This window comes from Typopeltis vanoorti, chromosome 4 (genome assembly GCF_054136105.1).
Source record: "Typopeltis vanoorti isolate ZY-2024b chromosome 4, IOZ_Tvanoo_1.0, whole genome shotgun sequence".
Taxonomy (NCBI): Eukaryota; Metazoa; Arthropoda; class Arachnida; order Uropygi; family Thelyphonidae; genus Typopeltis; species Typopeltis vanoorti.
Genome location: NC_143552.1, coordinates 112427206 through 112446261, shown reverse-complemented (window position 1 = coordinate 112446261; position 19056 = coordinate 112427206). Strand labels below are relative to the sequence as shown.

General features: G+C 35.8%; 1 protein-coding gene across 1 annotated transcript in view; it reads right to left on the bottom strand.

The window, feature by feature from the left end:
* The window catches only part of Actbeta (inhibin subunit beta), a 37134-nt gene extending 18451 nt beyond the window's left edge, over positions 1-18683 (bottom strand). Inside the window, exon 1 of the mRNA XM_090392137.1 lies at positions 18260-18683. Coding sequence (XP_090248263.1) covers positions 18260-18683 — 424 coding nt within the window. The remainder of the gene's footprint in view (positions 1-18259) is intronic.
* Between the last annotated feature and the right edge of the window lie 373 nt (positions 18684-19056).

The following is a 19056-nucleotide window of genomic DNA, read 5'->3' as shown; positions in this document are numbered from 1 at the left end:
GCCTATTGTCTGGTATTTGTCCCAAGCATTTGAGTCGAGAAGTATTTTTTAAAAAATTGATAAATCACGGGAGGTTTGAAATCCTTAAGCTTGATTCGTTTAATGAAAACATTCTAGTCAGTTTTTCATCATTAAATAAACTCTTCTTATCACTCAAGTTTTGAATAGTTTTTAAGGATCTTTACATAGTTTATAGTGTGTCCAGAAACTTTCCAACAAAGAGATTAGCTAAATCAAAGATAAAAAATAATAAAGTATCTTCGTTAAGGTGGCTACTTATTATTATTATTATTTATAATTATTAAAAGTGACCTCCAAGGAGTCAGGAACTCATTGAGGGAACCTATATTATTTGCACCAGCTGTCATATCTGTCTTGAATTTATTCTGACTATTTGTTGCACGCATCACATTCAATGGCAATCCATTCCAATCACGTTTTCTACTCTATGAAAGAAAAATTTAGTCATCACACTCTTATTGACAGCATTCATTCTCATTTCCAAGGATACCCTCGCGTCCTTGCTCAACTCTGTACAAAATGAAAAATTCCATCAAATGAAATCCTGTATGACTCTTTCAGAAGTTTGTAAGTCTCCATCATATCATCTCTCTTTCCCCTGTTTGCTACTGTCTGCAGTTTTCAAATTCCCCAATCAGTATTCAATAATCCTTATATCATTTTTAACACACTCTCTCTCTCTCTCACTGTATCAGAATCACAACGGAAACCATTAGACCAGAACTGCCCACAGTAGTTCAAGTGAGGTCCTTATCAAAGCTTTGTAAAGAGGTAAAATGACTGCCTTATGAGAGAAAAATCTAGCCACCACACCCTTATTGATAGCATTCATTCTCAACTTCCAATGATACTCTCGAGTCCTTTCCCAATCCTCCATGAAAGTTATACTTTATATATCAAGGTTTTATTCAGAATTCCAGAATAAATGAGTTATGTTTGCAATCTTTGCTATATGGTCTTTGAACTTCAACTTCTTGTCTACCAAAACTCCAAGATGGCTAACGTGATCAGTCTCTTCTTGCATTATCCCATCAATATAATATAACATTGGATATCTAATCACACCAATGTGTTTGACTTTTTTGACTTTGCATTTATTAACATTGAACAAATAGTCATTTTCGCATACCTACAATTCCACCCTATTCAAATCATTTTGCAAATACTGTATATCAGCAGCACTCCTGTTTACCCTCACCTTATCTTTGCATCATCATCATCATCAGCCAATAGCTGTATGTTCCTGTTAAATCCTTCTACCAGTATCATCATTAACGTACAGACTAAATAGCAATGGACCAAGGACTAATCGTTGTGGCACAAAACTCGTTACCTTAAATCTTGCAGACTCACATTCGCTATATACTACTTTTTGATCTCTGTCATTCAGATATCCTCATATCCAGGATGCAACAGAAACTAATTCCTGACTGAGTATGGCAACGGTATCATAGTCCGGTTTTCAACATAGCAGCGCAATTATCCTCCCCCTAAAAGAGGGGGCGGAGATTTTCCTGCATTTAACGGCCTATAACCAAGCGAAGAACAGATCCAAACAACTTACTTTCTAATTTTCACCAAATTTGAAATTATTACTTAATAACCGATGTCTATGTAACTTCTCTGCCTAGATGCAGAGAAATCTAGTGTAATTAATCCCGCTGATTTTAGTACATAAGATTGCTATATTTGATTTTAAAAAATATCCTCTTATCCACGCCAATATTTTATAATCCAATCCCGTATTCTCCAATTTCTGCAGCAGTGTTCTGTGCTGTATTCTGTCAAAAAACTTTAGCAAAATCCAAAAGTATCATGGTGTATCCATTTCCCCTTGTTCTAACTCAATGGTAATATTATTATAGACTGTGTGAGCAAATTGCTTAAACATGACTGTCCCTTAGTAAATCCATCCTGTTCATCGCAAAGTAGAGATTCTTTGATAGGTCGATAGCTGAAAACATTAGTCTTTGCACCACCCTTGTGTAATGCGATTACATACATTCTTTCCACTCCTGTGGAATCTTCCCTGTTTTGAGACTTAAATTACAAAGAACCGAACTCTTTTAGTAGCCGTTCTAGTACAACAGTTATAGTACTTCCTCCTCATATACATCGAGTTACTTCATTCAGTGAAGAGATCGAAGTGAGCGTAATGTTGCATACACCAGATTGGTAGCTTTTAGCAAAGTGGGGGACTGACTAGTTGAACAATTTCTTCTGCATCACTCACCCGCATACCATCTCCATTCAATAGAGTTATTCTTTCATATTCATTCCTTCTTTTATTTGCGGCGTAGCTATATAATTATTTGGGGTTTCTCTTAGCTTGCAGAGCCAGTTTCCTTTCATACTCAGTCTTAGCTTCTCGTACCACAGTTGTCGCTTTTCTAGCCTGTCGCTGATAATTTTCGTAACTGCCATCATCCTTATGCACACGATATTCCCACATCATCCTTTTCTTACGAATCTCTTGCTTAATAAGATTACACATCCATTTCCCTACGACTCTCTTTATTTTTCGAACTTTAGGGAACATTCTGATATTGCATTATTTAAGCATTTTTAAACACTTCCCATGCACTATCGATATCGTTCCCAACCAATAACTGATACCATGGAACTGAACCTAGCATACCCCTCAGTTGGTCATAATTTCCTTCTTTGTAGTTCAGCATGTAACCTTTTCTGATGGGAACATTCATAAACTTAGCCACTTCCCAAGTTAATATTGTATGATCACTGTCACTAAACGGAGGCGGAATAGTTAACTCCTTAACTGAAACCTCTTCTGACACTATAATCAGATATAACACTCTTTGACTACGAGTTCCTACTGTCACATGTTGCTTGAGGAAACAGTCTCGCAACAGCTCAATAAATTCAGTTTCATCCTTCTCGTGCGATTTCATAGGTACCCAATTATTGTTAGGATAATTAAAGTCTCAATTATGATTACACTAATTAACTAATATGCTGAAGTTTTACAATAACAGTGGCAAAATTCCGCCCTGAGAATTTACTTATATAGAATGTTTTCCTTTACTAGATTGCCTTCTTTTCGAGTTGTTCTCCATTCCTTTCCATGCCTGTGAGCACTGTCACATATATCCTTTAAGTTGTGATATCAAATGCATTGTCAACATCCAAAAATGTTCCTAAAGGCAAACACTTGTAGTACAGCCCTTCTTTAACCTAGTCATCAATTAGCGAGATGCACTTCCCACCAATTTGCTAATTTAGTAACGATAAAACCAATGGATTCAGTTTTACTGGACTGTCTCGTATTAATAGAAAGGAAGTAAGACATATGCCAGAAAGCTTGTAGTAAACGTTTTGACCATTCTAGTTAAGGAATAAAAACCTTGACAGTTCTCTATAATGTCAGAATATATCCAATCACAATATGAATCCTTAATATATTCGTAAGAACCCTTCTGTAAGAGTGTTGGAAAGATCCCAGTTTCCTCTACAGTTTTAAACGATTTGAAGGATCCATTGCAATTAAGTTTTATTAATCATTTTGTTGCCATCGCCAATCTTTCATATTCAAGGACCGTATTTAAATTCGTATCGTATTATATAAATTTAAGAATCTGTAAAATGATTCTCAGGTAGGTGATATACAGCCTCCTCCCTCTTAGAGATCTAAACTGTAATTGATGTTGCGGTTCTCCTAAATATGTACTCCTATAATTTATCAGGATCTGATTTTGTGAAGACATGGATGTAGGATGACTATATCCTTAACTTCCCGTTTTCGTTTTCTCCTATCCCAACACTCAAAAATAATATAGTTCTGCCCTCTTTTTCTATGATCCTCTCTTTAAGTAGAAAGAATGTTGTATTCTTAAATAAATAGATTTGATATTTCTTACTCTGAGCTTGGTTGCATCTAAGAAAGGTTCTGTTACATAAATATCAAATGATATGTTACGTTGAAACGAACTCTCCAATTGAAAAAGTTTTCTAAACTAAAAAGACATGCATAGTTACTTTAAAAATATGTGCAAAAAGTATTTCCTTCTGTAGCAGAATTGATAACACATGTCTGCTCGCAAGCCCGACTACTTTCGATTAGGAACTGTTGATTTTTATTACTATTTGCAAATTTTCGCTATGTGACAAATAATTGTCCTGTAGGTTTGATAGCAGACGACAATCTTACATAAACGGTGATGACACATTTTCTAACAAACTGAGTAAATTTTCTAAACTTTTACAGCAAAATACATGTTGTTACATGGTATACGTTTCGCCATTTGCATATCTCAGAAAAGTATAGGTAATCAGTCAGTTTGCATTGTGAAACAGTTGAATGATATACTCATTAAATTCAAGCATATTTCTTACTGTTTATTAACTTCCACAATAGTGCACAACTGCGAAAATGTGATTTTAAGCAGACCTAGGGTTATTTAAGTTCGAGGAACCTTGCTCTGGAAATCGAAGATGATTTTATGACACTTCAAGTCCCCCCCCCCTAGTAATCATGGTGATAGTAGTGGTGTGGGAGTTTAAACGAGGCGACAAAATCATATGCCATTTAAATTTTGGATATTTCTAGGTACTATGTTTTTCTTTTTTTTTTTTTCCTCTCTCGACATCTATGAAAGATTTTTATAATTTCATGGCTCAGCTTAGTTATAAAATAGAAAACGTTTCCTCTAACCTTCACTTAAATAAAATAAATTCTGAAATATATTAAAACACACTTTAAAATATGCGTTTTTAAATTTACAGATATCGTTTAAAATATTACCAGCTTAAATTAAGGTGCCAAGTTTGTCGCAAAAATATTTCCAATTGCATAATATTGATCATTTTTAAAAGAAATTGATGAGAAAATAATTTTCAGTGTTGTCTTCCAGTTTTCATTATAGTGAAGAAATACTTTCAGGTAAAATAGTTATAAATGCTTCGTCATTATTTAGTATTAGTATTACTTCCAAGCCTCCATAGAGTCCGAAGACTCATCACGGGAGGTCAACACTTATAGGCCAAAGTAATAACTATTGTATTTGCCTTAAAGACATTCAGCGTTGAATCAATTACCGCCCATTCCAACAGGGCATCCCACTGTTCATCACTCGCTATGCAAAGAATCTCCTTTTGACCTTCTTACTGATATGATTTCGGTAGAGTTTCCAGGGATGACCAGTCGTTCTTCCATCATTCCCTGTTCAACAATTTCCCTGCATCTATCTGATAGGTCCTTCTCACGGACCACAGTAACTATCGTAACTTGTCTTGAAGACATTTAGCGTTTAATCAATCACCGCCAATTCCGACGATGACTGAGATAGTCGTATATAATCTTAGTTATTTAGTTATTCATCTATGCACTCTCAAATATAACCAGGTGATCAAATCTGTGTACAGGAATCCATATGTGACCTGATTAGTGCTTTATACAGTGGAAAATCACTTCCTTTTCCGTACTAGTCAGAGTCTCTGAATTATAGCAGCAATTTTCTGGATAACCTTTACATTTTGCAATGTATTCCCTGAATTTCAGTTCCCTGTCCAACAAAATCCCAGATCCATCGCCTCTTCTTCTTCTTCCTGAAGCAAAATTCCTCCAATATGATAAATCTCATTCCATCTTCTCTGACCAAAGTGCATAACCTCGTGTAGAAACACTGAAGTAATACCATCAGTCTTCAGCCCAAAGCAACAACCTCTTCAAATCGTCTTGTAATAAAACCTCAGAACTTTCTGATATTGCTATTCCTATATTGTTTAGATAAATAACGAGTTTAATAATAAAAAACAACAGAACTGCTAAACCACAGAAACTTACGTATTCATTGCTTTTTTCTAATCTGGTATAATCAGCAAACAACTGAATATTGCCTCTCAAACCTTAAACTATATTATTGATATATAAATTAAATTACAATGGTCTCAAAACAGAACCCTGGGGCCATTTTTCGGGACACTGCACTTCCATACACAGTCCACTGGCGCTTATCAATCACTGTAACCAAACTAACAATTGATTACCCATCTTCCTTTCAATTCTTCTCAATTTCAACATTAGTTTAATGTGGTGTGTGTGTGTTTATTTCGGAACGTGTTATACTATCAACTATAAATTTTCCTTCTGAAGTAAAAAGTAAAGTGAGTAATGTGTAATAACAAATATCAGTTTGGGAAACACTGTACAAAAAACTAAACTATCTAGATAAAAATGTTGAATCACAAGTTAAAAAGCGAAATCCCAAGCTTCAAATTGATATGAATATTTGGTCATGAGTTATCTGAATTTGGCGGTAAAGAATCCTGTTTTTGTTTATGACTTTCATTTGAGTAATGTGATAATTCGTTACTAAAATAAAAAGCGCTTAAAAAAGAAAAACGTATATTAGCATTCCGTCTGTCCTCCAGCGATTGGATTAAGGAAATCCTACTTCTTATCGGAATATTTTCAGTGAGTCACTTCAGTTCAGCCGGAAAAATAGATGACCAGAATCTTCACAGATTCTGGTCATCTATTTTTCCTATTGGTCATCAAGGCAGGTCATCATCTACGAGCGAGAAACGGTAACTAGCTCACGAGATGTTACCGCTTAATGCCCCAAAACATGTTCGGTGAGAAGTAAGTCTGGTGACTGAACAGATCATTCTAGAGTCGGAATTCCCTCTTCCTTCAATGCAGTTAGACTGGTGTGAGGTTGGATATTATCATGCATAACACGGAACTCTAAAATGACTATATCTGGAATCAACACTTGGATAATTACTTGTTTCCCTTGGAAGGGGTATTTCCCGTTGCTCGTAATACTAAACTATCAGAAAAAAGTTTAAGACTTCATTTTTCTTTAGTACTGAAGTGCTGATAAGAAATATGGTAGCAGTCATTAACGGATACCGCACTTTTGTCCGAATTATAGGTGTAACCATTTGATTCTCATAACATGCCTTGTTGAAAACACATATTTGTGGCGTACTACACCTCAAACGAGTGCGGTGCTAGTTAATGACTGTTATCGGCTTTTTTAATCAGCGCTTTAATACTAAAGAAAATAAAGCTTCGAAATTTTTTTCTGGCATTCTTATTTAAGAAAACTAGAGTCCAAGTGAATACCACACGTTTGAAAGAGGGGCAACTAAATATTTTCCCATCTTTCAAACGCTGTTCAAATTTAACAGAGCAGTTTTACAATTACTTCGTGATACCACGTGAGATTACTTCAGCTCCATATCATGATGGATATGGAACAGAGCAGTTCTGACATCCTGGATATGATCAAGACTGAAACCTTATATGGTCTCGTACCTTGGCATTGGAGGTGACAAAATTAGAACTTGACAGAATACAGTAGTATGGATTCTGCTTTAGCAGGAATACAATCGAACTTTTGCAATTCACATAAAACTTGAAGGTACGAGGTACGTATGCAGTATCAAGAAATAAATATCTGAAGTCTAAAATGATGGAAGTGATGTTCAGACTGCTACAGTCTGGTGAACGCGGAATATTTCTTTGAGCCCTTTCATCTCGAAGGTTGATCGGTTGTTAAATTCATGAACGAAGAAACTCAGGCTGACACCAGTGAAGAAACGCAGACTGAGACCAGTGAAGAAACGTAGACTGAGACCAGTGTATTATGTCTATTAATTGTTCCGGTTTGTTTGTTTTGACGTACGAAAAACCAGAGTTTCTGGGAAGAGATCTCAAAAGTAGCATTTATGCGTATGTTCACTTTATGCCATGTCAGAGGGAGTTCAACTTAGAAACTCCTCTGTTTATAATATTCCTTTAATATAGAGACAGTAAATGCGTGGTTCATTTACTATCGCTGTCGCTCGTCTAATTCCATTCACTGTTCTGAACAACTAAATTTTTTCTTTGAAAAGTTTATTTTCTCAGTACAACTTTTCTAATAAAAGTCACATTCGTTTGAGATCTTTGAGATTTTAATCTCAGCATATCTGAATGTTTTTACTTTTCAAACTGCACTGATATACAGCTGGGATGCTAAGCCATTTGATATTGCTAATGCTCTCATAGAAATGCTCCCATGTTACCAGAATACGGAATGACTCTAACTTCTCTCTCTCTCTCTCTCTCTCTAAGCATTCTTCACCTTTTCCTCATTAATGATTCCTCTAAACGTATTGTCGATGTCGCTTTACTGTAGACAATTCATACCACAATCTAGTATTAATTTGTTCAACCACAGAACAACACTTATGGCTCTCATTCACGTGTTGTTCAGCATTACAAGAATGCCATGTAGTATGATCTTTGTGAGTTCTATGCTTCAGGCCCTTCTATTGCATTAAGTCTTCTGTTCAAACATTATACTGAACATATCCCTGAAACAAGTTATTTTTTTTTCTTTAGGAATGCAAAAAACTGTATAAGAGCAGAATCAATGATATCAGAATAGATGTTAATAAAATCTTCATCTTCCTTTTCGATTTATATTAATGTTCGAAACTGATTATGAAACGAACAAAAGCAGCAAACTTGCATTATGTCCAAATGCAAGCTCGATTCAATACAGAAGAGAGCAATTAGACTTATCAATGATCCATCCCTTACCAACTCTCTTCCCCCCCCCACTTTCACACAGACGTATGGTCTCTGCAGTATGTACATTCTTCAAATATTTCCACCATGGGAAATGCTCATCTGAAATAACATCAATAATTCCTCCTCCCAGTACTAAGCTCATTGAAACACGTGCAGCTGCTGCACAACATCCCTTCACAGTACACCTAGAAACAAACAGAACAAGTTTCTTTCCTCTTCCTTCATCCTTGCAACTGCTGCACTGTGGAACGGTCTCCCACCTTCTGTATTTCCCAAGGAATACAATTTAAAGTCATTGAAATCAAATTCCTCCTTTCCCAACCTACTACCCATACGCGGTACTAATGTACCATAGGTTGACCAACCAACCTCCTGTGTATGGGCTCAACATAAAAAAAAAAAAATGGCAGTTGGATTTTCTGGTCACAGAGCTATTTCTCATAACGATTGTCTTAACTTTCTTCCGCTCAACTGTTCCACTCAAACGGTTCTATTCCAACATCTACAGAAAAGCCAGCTTCTCGATTTTCTTTAGTTATTACGCTGATGATCTTAGTAATTGTCTTCCCATTCCAAACAGGCATTATTCAAAGCCAACGCCCCTTTGATTTTCGTCAAGAAAAAGTGAACAAAATAATCTTGTCCAAACTGGATGGCAAAATGTTTCCTTTTCTTGAAAGAATGCCTCCGATTATTCTGAATGTTTTTTTTCTGAAGAGTTCACGTCGCATTTTTATTCTTACCGATTCCACCACCCTATCTTGTGTATTGTAAATTAGTCCGTCTCCTTGTATAAGAAATTGTTCATTTAAAGATGCTTATGCCATATGCTTTCTTCAATTCACACGATAACACATGGAAATGAGTCACTAATATTTATTTGATTGCTATATATTTTTCCCTTGAAAATTACAGGCCATTATCAGAGGCAATGGTAGTTTGATACAAAGCAGAACAACATCAAGCCGCTCTCACTGTTTCAAATTAATCCCTTGTTCGCGTTCTACTTTGTATTAAACTATCGATGGCCAATAATTTTCAGGTCTAAATATGTGGCCTTTGACTAAATATTATTTGCTCCTTTCCTTGTGTTATCATGGAACTACATTAGATGAAGAGATATAGGTGCATGAAGAGTTTTAGAGCTATTGCATAACCTGGATAAGAATTCGGCCATAGTTACATACGAAATATCAGCACGTTTGCTAAAGGAATGATTAGCCGAATTGGCTAGGCCTTTGAATGTTTTTATAACTTGAATCTCGGCTTAGGAAAGATACCACAGGAATGGAAAGTATAATAGTTGCTCAAGGACGGTGCAAAAACCGATGTGTCTAACTACCAATATCAGTATTTCTGGTGTGGTGGTGAAGATTTTAGAGAAGTTGGTAAGAACTCGCATACAGAAATGTGTAGGCAAATAAGCTATACTCTGCGAGGAACAGCATCAATTTACTAAAGGGAGGTCATGTTTTAGCAATTTGTTCATATTTTATATGTTACGGCCGAGTTGGATAAAAGGAATGGATATGCTAAGATAATGTTGGATTTTTCTAAGGCACATGATAGGATACCACATAAACGACTGTTGCATAAGCTGGAGAATATGGGTCGGAATATAAACCCTTGATGTGGATAAGTGGATGGTTGATAGACAGATATCAAAAAGTGATATTCGGTGGGTTCAGTCCTTTTGCCCATTGTTGTTTAATCTTATGTTAATGACATTAGGAATGATCTAGCAGGAGATGTTCAACTGTTTGCTAATAATGCAAAGATAGGTAGGGCAATCAGGAATGCTATTGATATCCATCACTTACAGAATAATTTGAATAGGCTAAAAATTTGGGCAAATTAAAAGGACTGTCAGTTCAATGTTAGTAAGTGTAAAAAGTATGCATTTTTGCCTTATGAGATTTCCAGCGACAAATTATATGAGCGGAGTTATGCTACAAGAAACTGATGAGGCTGGGGATCTTTGGCGTAATGGTGGAAAGGAATTTGAAGTTCCAAAGTCACATAGCAAAAGTTGCAAATACAACTCAGAGGATAATTGCGATGTTGAAAAGAACCTTGGCATGTAAAGATAAAGAAGTCATTTTGCCTCTTTACAAGGCCTTGATAAGATCCTACCTGGTCTACTGTGCGAACATTTGGTCTCCTAGGTTTCAGTGGATAAAGAATCTGTTGAAGGGGGTGCAAAGAAGGGTTACAAATATTATGAAAAAAATATGAAAGGTAGATTATGAGGACAGATTGAGAGTATGTAGACTACAGGCGCTGTTTAATAGGAGAAAGAGAGGTGATATATGATAGATATCTATAAACTTCTGAATGGGCATTACAGGATTCGACTGATGAAATGAAATTTTTCGTTATATGAAAGGTGGGGAGAGAACGCAGGTTCATCCATGGAAGTTAAGTTAGTACACGGTTAAGAATGGAATGGTTAAGATGAGTGTTAATAATTAAGATGAGTTAAGATGAGGAACAGTTACGATGAGTGAAATGGTTTACCTCTTGAAGTGGTGATTGCATCTAGTGTGGATGAGTTTAAGGGAGGGTAAGACAGCTGGTTTGGGTGTGGGTGATGAATATCCTCCCTCGACGAGTCATGTCTTTGACTCCAAGGGGGTCTCAGATAATAATATAATTATTTCTACAGTAATGAAGAAAACTGTTAACAGCCAACTATTACAATCTTTAGAAACTAATAAGCGAATAATAGATTAGGTCACTGTTGGCCATCAGGGTATCTTTCTCATTATCACCAGCCTTTGGAAAAATGTTATAGAAAAGTTTGAAGAATCGCAAACGATTGCTCTTGATACTTTTAAGGCATCTGATTGTACTTCATACATAGGCCTGTTAAGTAATCTCCTGCATATGCTTTGGCATCAGACTTCTCCAATTACTGAACTTCTCACCAGTCTCCAAAAGTTAGATAGGGCCAAAATAGCCTCTCCCATTCCCTATAGGAAAAAAATACGTTAGCAGATTTCTTTAACTTCCTGTACTATATCTTATTCTTGTAATTTTCTGGACAGTACACATGCCCTGTGATACAGAGTCATAGCTGGAAATGTCCATCACTTGCAAGGTAAATGGTGTATACACATATACACACTTTAATTCATATTATCTTCACAGACTCAGTCTATTGACTATTTATAGCGAGTGCTTGCCACGTGTTGTTAGCCTCATTAAGGGTGAAGCATTTTCAGAAATGAAGACTAACCCCTTCATCCAGCGCAGTTTTTTCTACTGCTTTCTACAGAAAGCAGTAGAGTAATTTCTATTACTGAAGAACTTCTATTTTTAGAAACGGAAATGGTGTTTCTCCTCTTTCTATATCGTAGCCAAACGGCCTTCAATTCATTTTAGAAATTGATTCATTAGGAAAACAGGATGAATATTCCCATGTCGCTCAACTTTTTTCCCGATTCCAGCATGCATACATTCCATAATACAGTCAGTAAAGACAGTGCCTTTGATTGAAAAAAAAACAAAAAAACTCCTGGGTTCGAATCTCACCTGGAACTCAAAGAGTGTTAATAAGGGATTTTCAATTGAAAATGAGTGAATCCATCTCGTTCAAAGGTGCCAGGATTGTTACACTCTCCTCGTTGCATAATCGCTTTGCCAGTAATTCTAAAACCCTGTTTATCTGAATAAATCCTGGGAACATTAACATTTTCATTAAGTGTTCTTTACGTATCGAATCATCTAAAACGAACTCTTGCATTTTGAAGTTTACTACATCGATAAATTTGAAATGTATAATAATAGTTCGTTATTGAATATGCAACAATTTTTCAAATTGTATCTCGATATTTTCCACTCACGTAAGGATCTGGAATGACCGTAATTTGTGTTGGATTGAGTTGGATTGTCTTGAATTACGGCGGAAGAAGCCAAGGCAATGATGTCATTGTATTATATCTGTTAGCTGTATATGTGTGGTCTTCTAGTCGACTTTTCTTTCAGGATGAAAAATTCAAGTTTCCGAGAGAAAAGCCATACCATCTTCGTATCAGACTGTCCAACTCACACAATTGAAAACCTGTATAATGGTTCTTCGCGTCACAGAAGTGATTCTGACCTGTCTTTCCCAAAGAGAGTCATCGATGCTGGGAAAGACAGGCTGTATTTGACGACTGTTTGATATCCCAGTCAGTAACATAGTGATCATCAAGTAGAATGCTCATGGCGTGATTTGGTATGCTTAGTTAAAACGGTAAACGAGAAACACAAATTCGGTATCTGTAGTCTCTTCGAATCTTCATAGTCATTACTGCCTTTAAAATACTTATAGTTTCCTTAAAACTGAGTAAACCATTTAATAATTGTTTTGTCGTTAGGCTCTTCTTTCCTTAGACACATCGAAAATGAGCTGCAGTGTTGCAGTGCACGCGCCGAGCGTGTTATCCTGTCTCCGGGTAAACGAGTCTACTGGCCAGGGTAAATATATTATAATGAACACTGTCACTCAATTATTTATGTGCAACTGCGACTACAGCGCCACTAATGTTGCTTAGGAAATATTGAAAAATTTGGAGAACTGTTGAATATTGAATATTATACAGCAAACGAAATTCTTACATATCTCGAATTTGCCGATCTGCTAAACTTCTAAATGCAGGAATTCGTTTTTGATGTCCACATATTATTCTCTCTATAAAATTAAATCCTCTAACACCGTTTTATTCCTCGAAGGGAGTAAACGAAACACTTTTAATTCTAACAAACTTTTGGAAATCGATAGGCGGTCGGACTCCACACTTAGTCACTGATAACTGTATTTAATGTTCTCCGATGATTCTGATGGTTTTGGAGAGTACAGTAGAGTACTCTCACGCCGTCACATCAGTCTTCAAACCACCATTTGACACAAGTATCTCTGGAGTGGCGGTGAAGATTGTGGAAAAGTTGGTACAAGTTAGCATACAGAAATGAGTTGACAGTGAATCTATATTTTGCAAGAACAGCATGAGAGTATACCAAGGGAAGGTCATGTTTGAGAAATCTGCTCATATTTTATAATAATGTTACCTTTGAGTTAGATAAGGGGAATGGATGCACTATGACACTTTTAGACTTTGCTAAGGCTTTTTGACAGGATATAGCATGGAAGTCTGTTGCATAAGTTGGAGAATATGGAGATTGGGTTATAAAATATTAGAATTATAGATTATTTGGATACGAGGATGGCTGACTGACCGATATCAAACAAGTGGTATATGGCGGATGGGGGAGCTGCAAGATTTAAGGTGTCCAATGATATACCACAGGGGTCAGTCCTTGGTCCATTGTTATTCATTCTTTACATTAATGATATTGGGAACGATTTAACAAGTGGCATACAGTTGTTTATCTGTGATGTAAAGATAGGCACGGTAATCAGGGAAAGCGACTAACATGCAGTACTTGCAGAAGAATTTGAATCGACTGGAGTTGTGGGTATATGAAAATGGCTGTCAATTCAATGTCAGAAAATATAAAGTTATGCACTTTGGTGTAATTAGATAGCTCTTGGCGTATATTATATTGGTAGGATCATGCTAGATGGTGATGATCAGGCGAGGGATCTTGGAGTTTTAGTAGATAGGAAGTTTCGATTCAACGGCTATTTAACAAAGATTGCAAATACAGCTCAGAGGATAATTTCAACGCCGAAACAAACATTGATATATAAGAATAAGGAAATCATTTTGCCTCTTCATCACCTGTACTGTTGGCCTCAGATCTGGTCTCCTGGTTTCCAAAGTAATGTATATACAGTGAAAAGGGAGCAAAGAAGAGTGTTAAAAATCATATCCCGACTGTGGAATGTATATTATGAGAAGAAATCGAGAATTTGTGCACTGCAGACACTAGCAATTGGAGAAAGAGGGAGAGGGACGGTACGATAGAGACCTATAAACGTCTGAAAATGTCATAGAGGATACGAGTTGATGAAGAGTTTTACTTTATGGAGGGTGAGGAGAGGATAAGAGGATATCCATTGAAGTTGAGAATAATAAATGCGATAAAGAAAAAGGTGAGAGCCTGATTTTTCTCTCGTAGAGCAGTGAGCAACTACAATACAGGTAGTGTGAATACAATACAGATATGACAGTTGGTGAGGTTGATATGGGCCACCCTAGATGAGTACCTGAGTCCATAGAAGTCTCTCTTAATAATAATAATAATAATAATAATAGTAATAATAATAATAATAATAATAATAATAATAATAATAATAATAATAATAATAATAATAATAATAATAATAATAATGTAGCCATATTATGAACCTAGTACTTTAGATTAGTACTTTGAAAAACTATGTATTGTGTGGTCTTTTTTTATTATTTGTAGGATTATAAACACGACACTAGTTTCCGGGAGGAAAAATACGGATTTCTCTGTGCCAGCGATGGACTAACTCACAAATTGGAAAAGTGGTTCAACAACATATTTTCACCAATCAATTCTAGTCACCAAAACCTCTTTGGTGACTAGAATGGATACTATAAGCACCTTTCCTCTGAAGGTTTATCGTTATTGAACGAGAAATTTGCCCGTAGATCTTCAAATGAGTCTCTTATAATCTCTTTATATAAGCAGGAATCAGGAATAAGATTATATAAGAAATATATAAGCAGTTAACAGTTCAGCCGTAATGAGAATATGTGGGATATAAGTTTCTATACAATCATATTTAGAGCTGAATAATTATAGCAGACAATAGAAGAACAAGAATTTAAAGTTACCTAGAGTTGAAATGATGGATAAACTCAGAATGCTCCGCATAATAATAGCCTAAGACCAAATTGTCGACAAAAAGCCATAACTTTATAATACGTTTTTGCCTACACATTTTATAAAGAAAGGTATTTGCACAAATAAATTTTTCTGCCGGTTTGTTTCCCTTAACTCTTTCTTTACATATTTATGTGTGGTATATTTTATTATTTTTATAGTTTGCTTTGGCTAGTGAAGATCGTTTTTTTGGCTGCCGTATTTGCTATTTCCCACCTTATTGAAAAATAATTAAAAATATATGGAAAGAAGAGGTTGAAAAGAGCTAAATTTTAAAAAAAAAAAAAGATGAACTCTAAATGTAGCCTAAAAGGACCAAGAGATGTAACATTTGTTCATATTAAAATTCTGCGCCATATGCTGAAAAATAGCTCTCCCAGTTTTTCAAATTATTCTTAAAAAGTCGTTGCAATATGATTAAAATGAATAAAACAAACATGGGTCTAGAACAGTTGGTTGTATTTGGTTTACTCATAGAAGCACAGATAAATAGAAACACACACACACACACACACACACATATATATATATATATATATATATATATATATATATATAACGAGTTATTCATAACCATTCCCTTTCGTTTTCCCCTTCGAGTATATATTGGTTTCTATCTATTTATCTTTCTACGAGTAAAACTAGCTTACTCGTTTTAATCACATTTTAATGACTCTTTAGGAATCACTCAAAAGTCTAAGAGAATTCTTTTTCAGCATTTAGCGCAGAATATTAATATGAATAAATGTTCTTTTTGACACTGCAGTCCCTTCACGAGTGAACTCATTAAATAATATGCATGCTGCACTGACTGTAACGACCTTTATTTGATAGGCAGCAGGCTCTAGCTTGGTCTCATTTTACATTTTTTTACATTAAGTGAGGTCCCCAGTAGGAATGAGGCCATGGATAGCCGTCTATTTTGTTGTATTTAAAGTCACCTTTGCATTATTACAGGGTCCTCACACACACACACACACACACACACACAAAGAAAAAGAAGAGAGCGGAACCGAACGTCTTCCTTCTCAAATTTTTGTTTTCATATGTTGCAGTTTAATAATTTGCAACGAATAGAACATAATAAAATTATCAAGATATAAAAGGCATGTGGTACATTCGTTTAACGAGGTATATAATGAAATTAGTTTACAAATTTTGCTTTAATGGCACGGTATAGTAGTAGTTAACGAGCAGTTAAAATTTATTCCATGTCGTGCTTTTTGCAACTTTCACTCGGAAAAAACCCCAAACCAGCATTGAATATCCACAACTATGGCGCTTTACTTTGACACTTTGTTTTTTAATTTAATAAATATTTATTTGAGCAAAAATGAATATTCGAACACCATATTAGAGGTTCATAAAATAAGTAACATCAACTGGTAATAAAAAAAATACTAAAAACAAAAAACGTTTTAGTATATATGCATTTATTTAGCATTGCGAAAAATGCTTATTCATTTCTGGATTTTACTGGATTTTAACCAACAAATCTAAGTGCAAAATTTGACTATCTTAATTTCGGTCAGGCTCCCAAGACTACAAAAACCAGTTTTTCATCACTTGATTTCCTATTAATACTTGAAAACGTAAATTTAAGAAGACAAAAAAAATTAGTGTTATCAAAACACTTTAACATTCTTCTTAAATCAGTATACTTAAAAGATGAGCATGCCTGTACAACTGTTGTGAGATGTCAGACCATGCAGCCAGCTGAGATTAACCCAGTTACTACACGATTTATTCTGTTATTCTGTACCACGTATTTTGTGTTGTCTGAAAGGGATCGGATTTTTTCTTCTTCTGCGGCATGAGACACATAATTTCACTATCCCGAAGAACAAGTTCTCACTCGATACTAGTAGTAACATACACTGACGCACTTCGCCATCAACATGAGACTATTTCAGAAAACCATATATCTAAGATGTTTTCCGCATTAAATCAAACGCTGTTACATTCCTGGGGAATTATAATAAATTCAGTCAGAGTTCGTATGACTCTGTCAAATTAGTATAAGCAATCTGAGTTCGTTTGGTTCAGTTATCTGTTTTCACTAAAGACAGATACACTCTCTAAATCTCGCCTTATGGCCATTAAATGTGGAAAATCTCTATAAGGCTGTAAGTAGCTATTATGACGTCCTTTTTCAATCTGATCACTGATCATAGCAGCTTTTGCATCACTAATATAGCAAATGATAATAAGACAGTTCTGCAGTACAGTTTAAAAAGTCTGATAAAATAGGTGTAAAATTTGTGAAAGTCAGAGTAATCCACATGTCACACTTTTAGATTTATTCTATCAGCATTCTCTTAGGCTAACAAGTTCCAATTCAATTTTACAACTGTAGACTTTGGTCTGTTGAGTAATGATCACAATTCTGAAATGTCTTTGGAAGTTTCATAAATATATGGATTAAGATTGGATCACAAATCAGGGTCAAAAACAGTTCTAAGTCATTTCGTCATTTCTTTCTTTCTTTTGGATGATTGACATGAAAACCGGAACACTATCATGAGACTCACATAAAAATCACCATTGCTTGATTGCAAATATTCTGTCTGAATATGGCTCATACTGAGTCCGCACTTTTATGCTAACACGTTTGCAGTTTTTTTTTCACCGTAGCCCTGCAACATAATTAAAATTTATTAATTTCGACAGGCGATAGAAATTTGCGTATGACTCATGTTACAAGTGCTAAATAAGGTGGAGTTCTAAAAGACAGACAACTTATGAAAAGAAAAAAAAACTGATAGAATATATATAAAAAATACTTTTCTCCGGCTTTGTTGCTAGTAGTTTAATTATTGAACTTTTGTATTATTTTCATTAACTTTAATAGCTAGTAGCTTTAGTAATTGAAAGTAATAGTGAACATACCTGGCTCTGCGAAGGCTATAATTTCGGAAGTGCGAGCATAGTAGTCATCTTTATCAGATGGGATTTCTCCTTCGTCTCTGACAGGTTGTGATGTTTGATCTGTCGGTAGCCTTCCTTGCGTCCTTCGCAGGACTTCCAGTGCTACTTCTCGAGGTAACGGGGAAGTAATATTAGGCTTGTTTTGCAGGTGCAACTTTGAAAGTATTTGTTGCTTTATAGCTTGAAGCTTGAGACGAGCAGCCACCTGGCGGTCGTTGACAGTGATGCACTGAGGACAGCTGTGAAAGGTCAAGGTGTCACTGCTCTCTAGTACATATGCAGATCCGAACGACAGCCCTAGCAGGTAGAACACAATGGCTACGCACACCACTTGCGGAAGAAGGGGTGCCGCGAGCACTCCAAGATGTGATAGCCAGCGAGTCATGGCTCGAAATGAGTGCTGTAGCGGTTCAGTATGCATTTTTCACGCGACGAGACAGACAGCGATGTGAACCCCAACTAGCGGCAAGTATAGGAAACTGATTACTTATCAGCCAGAATGCCATTAATGCCCCGAGAAATTAGCTGTCTGGTAAAAGTTGGGTTAACCGGAACTGACTTGCTCACTTAGTTTCCGATTAAGTTTGGATATTTCCGCATCTGTACATTAGTCTGCGAGCTATTAATCTTGTTAGATGAGTTTCTTTGCGCTCTAGCAACTGCGAAAGGCCAGCAAGGAAAAGTATTTTGTTTCATTTGATGGAAAAAACACGCGCCAATCATTAATGGCGTTTGTTCCTAGAAATAAATTTCTAGTA